The sequence below is a fragment of the Notamacropus eugenii genome, chromosome 2, assembly GCF_028372415.1.
Source record: "Notamacropus eugenii isolate mMacEug1 chromosome 2, mMacEug1.pri_v2, whole genome shotgun sequence".
Classification (NCBI taxonomy): Eukaryota; Metazoa; Chordata; class Mammalia; order Diprotodontia; family Macropodidae; genus Notamacropus; species Notamacropus eugenii.
Genome location: NC_092873.1, coordinates 59,843,962 through 59,856,002, shown reverse-complemented (window position 1 = coordinate 59,856,002; position 12,041 = coordinate 59,843,962). Strand labels below are relative to the sequence as shown.

At 42.0% G+C, this 12,041-nt stretch overlaps 1 protein-coding gene across 7 annotated transcripts in view; it reads right to left on the bottom strand.

The window, feature by feature from the left end:
* The window catches only part of GIGYF2 (GRB10 interacting GYF protein 2), a 169,022-nt gene that overhangs the window by 27,958 nt on the left and 129,023 nt on the right, over positions 1 to 12,041 (bottom strand). For all 7 annotated transcript variants that reach the window (XM_072640524.1, XM_072640519.1, XM_072640522.1 and 4 more), the window contains 4 exons: positions 10,688 to 10,788; positions 9,372 to 9,533; positions 4,816 to 4,974; positions 1,625 to 1,861 (listed from right to left, as the gene is read on the bottom strand). In XM_072640524.1, coding sequence (XP_072496625.1) covers positions 1,625 to 1,861; positions 4,816 to 4,974; positions 9,372 to 9,533; positions 10,688 to 10,788 — 659 coding nt within the window. The remainder of the gene's footprint in view (positions 1 to 1,624; positions 1,862 to 4,815; positions 4,975 to 9,371; positions 9,534 to 10,687; positions 10,789 to 12,041) is intronic.

Below are 12,041 nucleotides of genomic sequence, written 5' to 3'. Positions count from 1 at the left end.
CCATGCTGAGTGGTCCTGTGCCAGTGTCTCCCATGTGGTACAGTCAAATCCAAAGTTCTTGAGAGAGACCTTGAGAGTGTCCTTGTATCACTTCTTCTGACCACCATGTGATCATCTGCCCCATGAGAGTTCTCCATAAAATAGTCTTTTTGGCAAGTGTACATTTTGCATTCAAACAACGTGGCCAGCCCATCGGAGCTGTGCTCTCTGAAGCATAGTTTGAATACTTGGCAGTTCAGCTCAAGCAAAGACTTCAGTGTCTGGTACCTTACCCTGCCAGGTGATCCTCAGAATCTTCCTAAGGCAGTTCAGATGGAAGTGATTCCGTTTCCTGGAATGGCGCTGGTAGACTGTCCATGTTTCACAGGTGTACAACAATGAGGTCAGCACAACAGCTCTGCAGACCTTCAGTTTGGTAGTCAGTTTAATACCTCTTCTCTCCCAAACTTTTCTTTGGAGCCTCCCAAACACAGAGCTAGCTCTGGCAATGTGTGCATCAACCTCACTGTCAACGTGTACATCCCTGGAAAGTAGTACACTACCAAGGTAAGTGAACTTATCCACAGTAGTCAAAACTTCTCCCTTTGTTGTAACTGATGGTTCCACATATGGATGGTGTGGTGGTGGGGCTAATGAAGCACCTGTGTTTTCTTGATATTATTAGGTCAAAATTAGCACAGGCAGCAGAGAATTGATCCATACTTAGCTGCATCTCAGCTTCAGAGGCTGCACTGAGTGCACAGTCATCTGCAAATAGAAAATCATGCACCAATACTCCCTCCACTTTGGTCTTGGATGTAGCCTTTACAAACTGAAGAACTTACCATGAGTACAGTAGTTGACCTTCATGCCATGTTTATCCTCTTTAAAAGCATTTGACAACATGGCTAAAACCATCATACTAAAAAGCATGGGAGCAAGCACACAGCCCTGTTTTACTCCACTGGTGACTGGGAAGGCACAAGAGCACTGTCCACTATCCAGAACCCAGGCATAGGGCAGGTGGATCATATGGTGGTCAGAAGAAGAGATACAAGGACACTCTCAAGGTCTCTCTCAAGAACTTTGGATTTGACTGTGCAACATGGGAGACACTGGCACAGGACCGCTCAGCATGGATGTACCCACATCAAAAAGAGTGCTATGCTCTTTGAGCAAAGCAGAATTGAGACAGCACAAAAGAAATGTAGGATGTGCAAATTTGGGATATCCACCCCAAATATTATCACAGACTATCCGTGCCCAACCTGTGGCAGAGCATTCTGAGCTTGTATTGGTCTGGTCAGCCACAGTGGGACACACCAAAATTTCACTTTATCATGGTGATGTCGTTTTGGTCCTCTTCAAAAACAACCACCAACCACCACTCCCTTAAAACAAAGTTCCCCCCTGCCAACCTATTTTCCCTACACACAGATGCCTAAAATCCCCATGACTAAGACTATTTCCCTACTAAGAGGATTGTCCTGCTCCTTCTCTTGCAGCTCCAAGGACCCAGTATTGCTCATCTGTCATCTTCCTTTCTAAGGAAATCCTTCCTCCTATCTGCTCTCCTAAATTGGAAGCTCTTTGGTGGCAAAGACCTAGCCTTGACCCCATTCTCCTTGGAGGAAGGACAGCTCACCTTCATCTGGGCAAGCTGCTGCTGCTGCTGTTGCTGCTGCAGGCGCCGCAGGGCTTCCTGCTGCTGCTGCCTCTGCCTCATCAGCTCCTTCTGCCTCTGAAGCTCCAAGTCCTTGCGTTTCCGCTCCTCCTCCTCATGCCGCAGCCGGGCCGCCTCCTCTTCCATCCGCAATCGGTTCTCCTCAAGCCGACGCTGGGCTTCCTCTTCTTCTCTGGCCCATTTGGCAGCCTCCTCTTCCTTCCCATAAAGAAAGATAAAGGGAGAAGAACAATGAACAAATCCGGGTCACTTTTAAGAGGCACATGTTGTCAAAAACATGTTCATTTCAAACCTAACTTCTAGCTACTCTAAAGTGTTCCAGTGTCATTCAAAATAAGAAACAATTCATCCCCAGTTTAAACTAGGCAACTAAGAGGCTCAAGTCGGAAGGCATTTACTTCTGAATGAAATTCTACTTCAAAAGATGGTGTCCAGTTATGGCATCATTTTGTCTCTCCACCTGATAAGTCACTGACCTGTTGAACTAGCTCCAATACTGGACTCACTTCAAGCACTTCTTCTTTCACTCTCTCTTCATACTATTCAATCCATATATCTAACTGCAGGCTTATAGAAAAATGACTTCACACAGAATCACAGATCAGGAGAAGCTTTTGAAAGCCACACAACTCCAAGCAATATGCTTTCCAAATAATTTAAGTAATGCAATAACATCAGACAAATAGATCAGTTAGTAGAAGAACTAGATTGGAGTCTCATACTGTAAACCTGAAAGCATACAATGACTTACAACTCAAATTTATCAGCACCTAGAGAAATGCCTGTTGAATGCACTAAAGAAATGATTTTACTACATTAATTTATATATTTAATGCCATCCCAATTAAATTATCAGAAAATTATTTTACTGAATTGAAAAAAGTAATAAAATTCATTGGAAAAACAAAAAGTCAAGAATATCAAAGGAACTAATGAAAAATAATGTAAAGGAAGAAGGTTTAGCAGTATCAGAACTATATCATAAAGCAGTCATTATCAAAACTTTCTTGTACTAGCTAAGGACAGAAAGGTAGAGCAATGGAAATAGACACATAATTTACAGCAGCAAATAAATATATAGTAACCTTGTATCTGACAAGTATAAAGACTCAAGGTCTGGGGATAAGAATTCATTATTTGGTAAAAATTGTTGGAAAAACTAGAAAGCAGTATGGCAGCAACTGGGCCTAGAACAGTATCTTACACTGTTTACCAAAGTCAAATTGATAAAAGACCTAGATATAAAGGGAGATATTACAAGGATATTAGAAGAACATAGAACATATTAGTTATTAGACGTATGGATAGATGAGCAACTCAGAAATAAATGAGAGAGAGCAGAGTGAGGTGTAAGATGGATAATTTTGATCATATTACATTAAAAAAAAGTTTTCATATAAATAAAAACACATGCAGCCAAGATTAGAAGGAAAGAAGAAATTGGAGGATGGGGCAGAGTTTTATAGACAGTATATCAGATAAATATCTCATATCTAAAATATACAAAGAACTTTGTCAAATTAAGCATACAAGTCATTCTCCAACTGGTAAGTTGTTAAAGGACACGGACAGACAGCTTCCCAATGAAAAAAGCAAAATCATTTATAGTCATATGAAAAAATGCTCTAAATTATTATTGAATAGAGAAGTGCAACTTAAAACAGCCTATCATTTTACATCTGTAAGACTGACTAAAATGATTGAAGGTAAAAGTGACAAGTATTAGAGGGATGTGGAAAAATTGGGACACATTCATTGTTAGTGGAAAACTGTGAACTGATACAACCCTTTTGGAGAGCAATCTGAAATTATGCCCAAAGAGTTACTAAACTGCCTATTGACCCAGCAATACCACGACTAAGTCTGTTTCCAAAGATGATTAGGGAAAAAGGAAAAGAACCTATTTGTTGTAAAATATTTATAGCAGCTCTCTTAATAGTGGCAAAGAACTGGAAATTGTGGGGATGCATCAACTGGGGAATGGCTGAACAAGTTGTGGTCTGTGATTGTGATGGAATACTACTGTGCTGTAAGAGAAGAGCCTGATGATCTTATGGAAAGACTTGAATAAAATAGTGAAGAGTGAAATGAGCAGAATCAAGAGAACAATGAATTACAGTAATAGCAATACTGCTTTAAGAACAGCTTGGAGTAACTAAGCCATTTTGACTATTATAAACATTTAAATTAACTACAAAGGGCATATGAAGAAAGATGCTATCTGCATCCAGAGAAAGAACTGATAAACAGAAGTATGAACAAAATGATTTTATACATATACATACACAGACATACATACACATATTTGTGTCTAATGGTAGCCACCTCTGGGGTGAAGTTGGGGGGAGGGGAAAAAATTTACGTGATGATGCCTTTATATGGAATAGCAAGTTGTACATAAGAGATTTGCAGTTTTATGTGCAAACATCTTTTTAAAATTATACTATGTTAGGGAAATGCTTATTTTATTCCATAAATTAAAAATAAAACATATTTTTAAAAAGTAATTACACTGAAAAGTTCCTATCACAATACATCCTAGAAAATAACACTTAAGGAATAACAGAGAAAGAATAAACGTGGGGTATATTTTGCTGGTCAACATGGAATCAGTTTGTCAATAACTGTTAAGGATCTACTATGAGCCAAGCACTGAAAAAGCTAGGTGGCTCAGTAGATAAGAGTGCTGGGTCTGGAGTTCAAATTCAGCCTTAGACATTTCCTAGCTGTGGGATCCTGGGGCAAGTCACTTAATCTCCTTTGCCTTAATCCACTGCAAAAGGAAATGAATGGCAAAGTACTCCAGAATCCCTGCCAAGAAAATCCCACACAGGGTCACAAAAAGTCCGACACAACTGTATGACAACTGTGCCAAGCACTGTACTAAGCATGGAGCAGGGCAAAGAGCCCTGGACATGTCATCGGCGGATCGTGGTTCAAATGCCAGCTCTGCTGCTTATGACCTGTGTGATCCTGGACAAACCGCTGGGCCTCAGTTTCCTCACCTGTAAAACGAAGGTCCTTCTAGCTCTCACTTGGCAACCTAATGAATCCTAACTGTCATTTAACAGCCAGTTCAGTTTCCTTGGCTGAGTCCGTTCTATGGAACCCCTCCTTGGAGCGTCCCCCCACCTTGAGAGCACCAAGCACACCTGCTTCCGTAACAACTCCTCCCGCTGGCGCCTTTCTTCCTCTTCTCGTCTTCTCTCCTCCAGTCTTCGCAGCGCCTCCTCTTGTTGCAGGCGCTCTTCTTCCTCCCGCTGGCGCCTCAGGGCCATCTCTTGTTCCCTCTGGCGTCGGAGGGCTTCTTCCTGAAGAACAAAAGGATGTTCAAGGGAAGTCTTTGCTCTGTTAACAAAAGGCCAAAGTGAAGCAGGATTTGTACTGATGTTGTAAGAATATGCTAAAGGAATCTTGGAGGAATGCTAAGTCTCATGGGAGAATTCTCCCTGTAATAAAGAAACATAGAGTGTTACTGAAGAAGAACCACAAAATTTTCCCAGGCACAAAGTGGAGAAGCCTCAAGCTGCCCCTTAAAGCCTGTAGCAGCCACTATTTCCACCTGTATTTTTAAGCCCTATTTTAAATACAAGTAACCCAGGGCATTTGCACAAAGTTGCAGCATAAACCTCCTAATGTGGCCCAGAAACTGAGAATGTCAATCTCTTCCTGCCACTCATCCAAGGCAGTGCCACACATCATTTCTGGCATTACGCCATTCTGCAGCATGGCTCCTGACCTCATCACTCAACTGAAAGTGCTCCGTCCACAGGCACTACCAGTCTTTTACTGGACAAATCAGGGGCTCTTTCTCAGGCCTCCACTTTCTTGACCTCTCTGATGTACGTGATGCTACTAAACAGCCTCTCTCTACTCTCAGATGCTCTGCCCTCTCTGGGTTTTGTAACAATGCTCTCCTTCAATTCTATTCTTCCAGTCAGTTGACTGTTGGTTTATCATCTGTATCCTATCCCCTGACTCTAGGTATTCTCCAAGGCTCTGCCTTGGCCCTCTTCCCTTGCAGTGACCTCATCAAGGACTAAGGGTTTAATTATCACCTCTATGCCACCAGAGTCTCTCTCCTGAGCTCGGGACCCACGCACCTGCCCACTGAACATTTCAACAAGCACAGCCCAGACACAGCTCACACTCAGCATTTCCAAAGCAGAAGTTATTTTTCCCCCCAAATATCCTCCGTGACCAAACATGCATCTTTCTATCCAAGATGCCCCTATTCTTCTCCTCTCCCAGGTTTACAACCCTAACATTATCCTTGATTTCTAATCTGCTCTCATCAGTTGTCAAACCCTTCAGTTTCTACATCAACAACCTCTCCCATATCCTGGCCCTACTCCCTAATTCACAGTTACTACTGAGTTCAAGTCCTGCCCACTGTGCCTGAATTGTGGCCATGGCCTCTAATTGCTCACCTCCTTGTCCGTATCAAGCAGTCACTTTCCTTAAGAACAAGTCTGACCCATGTCACTTCCCTCCTAATAATACTCTCTAGTGGTTGCCTAATGCCTCTGGGGTCAGATATAAACAGCTGTCTTGGTTCTGAAGCCCCTGAAAACCTGTCCTAGTCTCTCTCTCCAGCACCATCCCTAAGTTGTACACTCCATTGTCCAACCAAACCAGGCATGTGTGTTTTTCATACGTAACACTTCATCTCCCATCTCAGTGCCTCTGCATTGCTTGTCTCCCCCTTCTCACTCCTCACCCACCCATGCCCGGAATACATTTTCTCCTAACTCCCATCTCATAGAATTGTTAACTTCCTTTAAAATGAAGCTCACATGCCACTTTCTACAAGAGCCCAATTCCTCCAAGTGTGAGTGCCCAGCCTCCCTAATGGCCCAGTATTTCAACTGTTTTATATTCATTTGGAACTTATTTACTGAATACACACACACTCCAAGATCTCCCATGACAGAATGTGAAACAGGAATTATTTCCTTTTGGAAGCACTCAGCAAAGCTCCTGGTACATTAAAGGGGGTCGAGTGATTAGTCTTGATGAGATACCTAGAAGAGAATTCTGTTGATAAAATGCATATCTGGATATATAACTGAAAAGGACTTAATCTGGAGATGGCACAGAGACAGACATATAGATGAAAGTCAATGAATAAATATAAGAATGGAACTGTAGGAAGAAGGGAGAAGATGACAATGAACATTTAGCAAATATTTAATGAACTCTTAAAACATGAAGAACACAGTGATAGGTACTGAAGGCAAGACACAAATACAAGAAGAGTCCCTGCACTGCTTACTCTCTGGTTGAAAAAAAGACAGAGCAGATCATAAAAAATGTGAGGGACCATAGTTTCAAAGAAAGGAATGAAGTTGCAGAAAAAGGGAAGTCGTATGTGGGCTGGACCACTGCAGGACAGCCTTGTAGAAGAAGCATAATTTGAACTAGAAAGTATGGCCTGTAAGATCAACATGGGCCAACAGGCTGGAGTGGATGCCAAAAAGACAATGCCATTTGTGGGCTCCAGAAAAGGGATGCAAGAAAGGAACATGCTGTGCTGCTCTGAAACACATCTGGAGGATGTTCCCTTCTAGGGCCCCTGAGAAACTGACATACACCCAGGATGATAACTAGGATGATGAAGGGACTAGAAATCACATTATGTGAGAAAGATTTCAGGACAGGGCATAGTGAGGCCTACAGAGGCCTGCCTACCTCCCAACATCAAGTGTTCACATGTAAAACGTGAGTTATACTATGTGGCTCTAGAAACCCCAACTCCAATCACAGAACAGAAGCTTCAAGGATGCAGATAAAGAGAACTTTCTAATAGTCACCTATGGTCACAAATGTAGTTGGCTGGCAACTGTTGATGAAGAGTTTGGGAGACAATGGATGACACTAGGCAGAGTGTGTGATGGTTATCTACAGCTTTAAAAGACTGTTCTGATGCTATGACCCTATCAGTAGCATAAAATCAGTAGCTGAATTTGTGAGACAGTATCACTTTAGTTTAGGACAGAAGGCAGGAAAAAGTAAAAAATTGCTAGTGTGTGCACATGCGTGCATGTACGCGTGTGCATATGTGTGTATGTGTGTGCATGTGCGTGTGAGAAGGCTAAAAGGAAAAGCCCTCTGGAGGCTGCCAACATGCTCTCCCCACCCACTGTACTCTCTCCCAGCTGGCCATATCTCAATAACTAGTCCCAGTCTGAGTGTTCACATGTAAAACGTGAGTTATACTATGTGGCTCTAGAAACCCCAACTCCAATCACAGAACAGAAGCTTCAAGGATGCAGATAAAGAGAACTTTCTAATAGTCACCTATGGTCACAAATGTAGTTGGCTGGCAACTGTTGATGAAGAGTTTGGGAGACAATGGATGACACTAGGCAGAGTGTGTGATGGTTATCTACAGCTTTAAAAGACTGTTCTGATGCTATGACCCTATCAGTAGCATAAAATCAGTAGCTGAATTTGTGAGACAGTATCACTTTAGTTTAGGACAGAAGGCAGGAAAAAGTAAAAAATTGCTAGTGTGTGCACATGCGTGCATGTACGCGTGTGCATATGTGTGTATGTGTGTGCATGTGCGTGTGAGAAGGCTAAAAGGAAAAGCCCTCTGGAGGCTGCCAACATGCTCTCCCCACCCACTGTACTCTCTCCCAGCTGGCCATATCTCAATAACTAGTCCCAGTCTGAGTTACAAACAAGACAACTGAACTAGTCCTGAACATTCTAAAATAAGCTATGTGCCCCCAGCTTCTTGTCTTTACTCATTCTGCCTGGAATGTCCTCCTCTGGCCATTCTTCATCCCCTCCAATCCCATGCATCCCTTGGTTCAGGTGCCTGAGCTAAACGCTGCCGCCTCAAGGAAGCTTCCCCGGACGCCAGAACACTGTTCTATTGCACCGATTATGTCACTGCATGTAAGAAAGACACTTATCCAGGTCATGAGTTCATGAAGGAATGGACCATCTCTTATCCATATTTTGCCATCACAACTATGTGTTTTGTTGTATTGAGTTTCTTCTTCTGAATTAAAAAAATTAAATTTAGATTCCTAATATAACAAATGAGATATTTATAAGCCTCTTTGAACAACCCTAATGTAACTAATGTTATTACTGGCTACTCTTTCTTTTTTCAAACAAAACTAAACCAAACCAACAGTAAAAATTAGTTGATATACATGGTATATTTACAGTCTAGAAATTCTCAATTTAAACAGCTATTGGGTTTCTAATCCCTTAGCTATAAAAGTAGTAGACAGTTATCTACTTAATTCTGCCCTTTTGGTTTCATAAATCATGTTCTTTCTGGTCATCATTCCATTCATTTCCCTCACCTACACTGAGAAAAAGAAAATGGAATAATCAGTCAATCAATAAACACTTAATAACCACCTACTACGTGCCAGGCATACTGAGTTGCTGATAATGATCAGACATTGTGTAGTTGAACTGATTCAAACAACTTTTCTGCCACAATTTTCAAGAAAGTACACAAAGTACACCAACGTTCTCATATCTTCTTGGATGATTCAAAATAAAACTTTCTACTCTTAAATTTTGGTTGAAATAAAAAAAGCTCTGTCTACACATAAAATGTAAATGAGTCTCTTTCTCATCAGTTTTCAAGAGCCAGGGAAAGCAATGTATCCAGCCATTTACTGCCAAGTTCACAGCTCCATGAGGTCTCAGATGGCGGTGCTCTGGGCCACCTCCTCACCTGCTTCCTTCGGGCCAGCTCCTCCTCTTCTCGCCGCTTCCGCTCATCCTCCTGCTGCCTGCGGAGGATCTCCTCCTGCTGCCTGCGGAGCTCCTCTTGCCTTTTCCTCTCCTCCTCTTCTCGTTTGGCCCTCATCTCCACCTCTCTCCGCTCTTGCTCTAGCTGGACACAAACCACATGAATAGACTATAAAGAAGTGAGACAAGAAGGTGCCACTTCTGTTACCTGTTCACTAGATACCCTTGGCCAGAATTCTTATTTGCTCCTTTAGGAACAATAAACGAAAAGTGAAAATAGCCTGAAGCTTTTCTACAATAACCAGTTAATCTTTACTTCCCATTTTTACCTCCCCACAAAGCCTTCACCCACTGACCATTACAGAAACAATCATTTCCGTTGCAATACAGAGGCAAAATAGCTTCTACGTGGAATTTTTTACATACCACAAAGGAACAACTGGCCAGAGAGGACAACTAAGACATGCATCCCTGACACATGCCCAACTTCACAACTTTAATCACAACATGCTCCACAACCAGCTTCTAGTCATGTTTAGACACCTAACAGGAGCAATCTAAGAGTGGAATGAATAGGACTATCCCAGGAAGCTTAGAGGCATTCCAAAAGAGGATGGGGGACCCCCACTTGTCAGGCATATATGGAGGAGGCTCTGGGCCAGGCCTGGCTTGGACTAGGGGAGTATGGAGGCTGAAGATATAGATCCAATGACAAAGATCACAATTTGAGAACTCTGGGGGAGGGGTCAAACTAAGTTCTGAGCCCTGACAAAGACAGTGGGGAGTTAATGGAGAAATGGAAACCAGAAGGAGTTTGTTTTATAGAGGAATACCCAGCTTTTGGCAAATTACTACCATAAAGTCAAACCTAAAAACCCCAATCTTTTGAGCATGCCAAAGATCCTATTATTGAGTCAAAAATCTTTACATTATTTTAGGATTAAAGGTATATAGAAAACCATTAAAAACAGGTTTATTGTACTTTAAAAGTAACACGTTCGTAGTGCTAATGTTTATGATAATTTTTTCCTGGCACAAACAATTTACTTATATTTGCAAAGTGAGAGCCACCAAGTTTCACTGAGGTCTCATCAAAAACGGATCATCTTTACTCCAGTTCTATCAGGGGTCTTTCTGTTTTTTGGGGGGAAGTGTTTTGGCCACTGTAAGCAGCAGATAGAGACAGTTTTTGTTTGTTTGAGGGAGGAAGAGAGAGAAAAAAATCAGATGCGTGAACTGAATGAAGCAGAAAAGGCGTGCAGTGGAAGCAAATTGTCTGCAGAAGAACAAGTCTCTGACCTTGGCGGCTTTAGCCTTCTCAAGCTGCTGAAGCTGTTCAAGAGCTGGACCCTGAGCCGCAGTATCAAGAGGAAGGTCCCAAACACTACTACCTTCCCAGACTGTAAAATGTGGAAAAAATGACAGTGATTACAATACACATTGATCACCAACCAAATAAACCCCAGAGGAAATTGAACAGGCAAGCCCATTCATCACACAGATCTAGTCTGTATTTTGGAGGAAATGAAACCTGTTGCCTCATCCCTATCAACGCTGTCACACTTGAAATAGTCTAGGAAGCCCTTGCTTTGATTCTGGGAAGAGAAAAGCTCAAAATCCACAATGAATAAGGATCCTGAAAAATCAGGACTAGGTCACACCAAGGTAGCTCAGAAGAAAGTGGGCAGGAACATTCCAGGGAACCAACACCACAGCTCTCCCATTTTCCCCTTGGTTTTGCATGACTCTGTATTCCCCACTGCCTCACATCTGCATCAAGGAATCTGTGGGGCCATTCAAGTGGTACAGACATGTGCTAAATGAACCAACTTCCAGTCCTTTATAAAGCCTCCACAAGGCCAGAAGCCTTCCACTACATGTCTTAACACAGTGGGGTACTCTCGATGAAGCAGAACATTCTCATCTAGCTGTGTGGGAAGGTAACTGTTAAGGCCTTTCTGTGTCTGTCTCCATTGGAAGATGGTACAGACTGCATGTGGCCACCAGGAACCTGCCCACTGCCCTCTAAGAACCAATGACTTCAAGGCCACAGGGACTATGACTAACATTCTATGAGTCACAACCAGACAGTATCACTGGAAGAATCATGATGCTAACAAGACAGATATTTCTTCAGGTAAAAACTTAAGGTGTTTGAAATTACTCTGTATTTTTCCAATGAGACCCAGCTCAGTGTAAATTCACCACTGTGTGTGTCTGCCAGCAATAAAGTAATCACAAGCATGAAGAGCTACCATAAATTGTAAAATGCCACAAGGGCATGAATATTTTAGGGCATGAATACAACTTGAATATTCTACTCTCTCTGAAGACATGAAGGGTGATCAAGATCCCTTTCCACACTGGATGTAACCTTTGTCTCCAGAAGTGCTAAGCAAATGTCAAAGAGGTAGACATCCAAGAGTCACAATGTTACCAAACTGTACTTTTTCTGTTGGAAACACTGAGTCTTAGCCTCATACTTTTTAACATTTGTGGAAATTCATCAAACTAGCAAAATGTGACTTGAAATTGTTAAAAAAAAAAAAAAAAAGAAAAGAAATGATTTAAAACTCCTTTTGATAATTTCTTAAAAACATCACTCCTACGTCATACTACAGGAATGGCAGCAGTGGGTGACAAAGACTAAGGT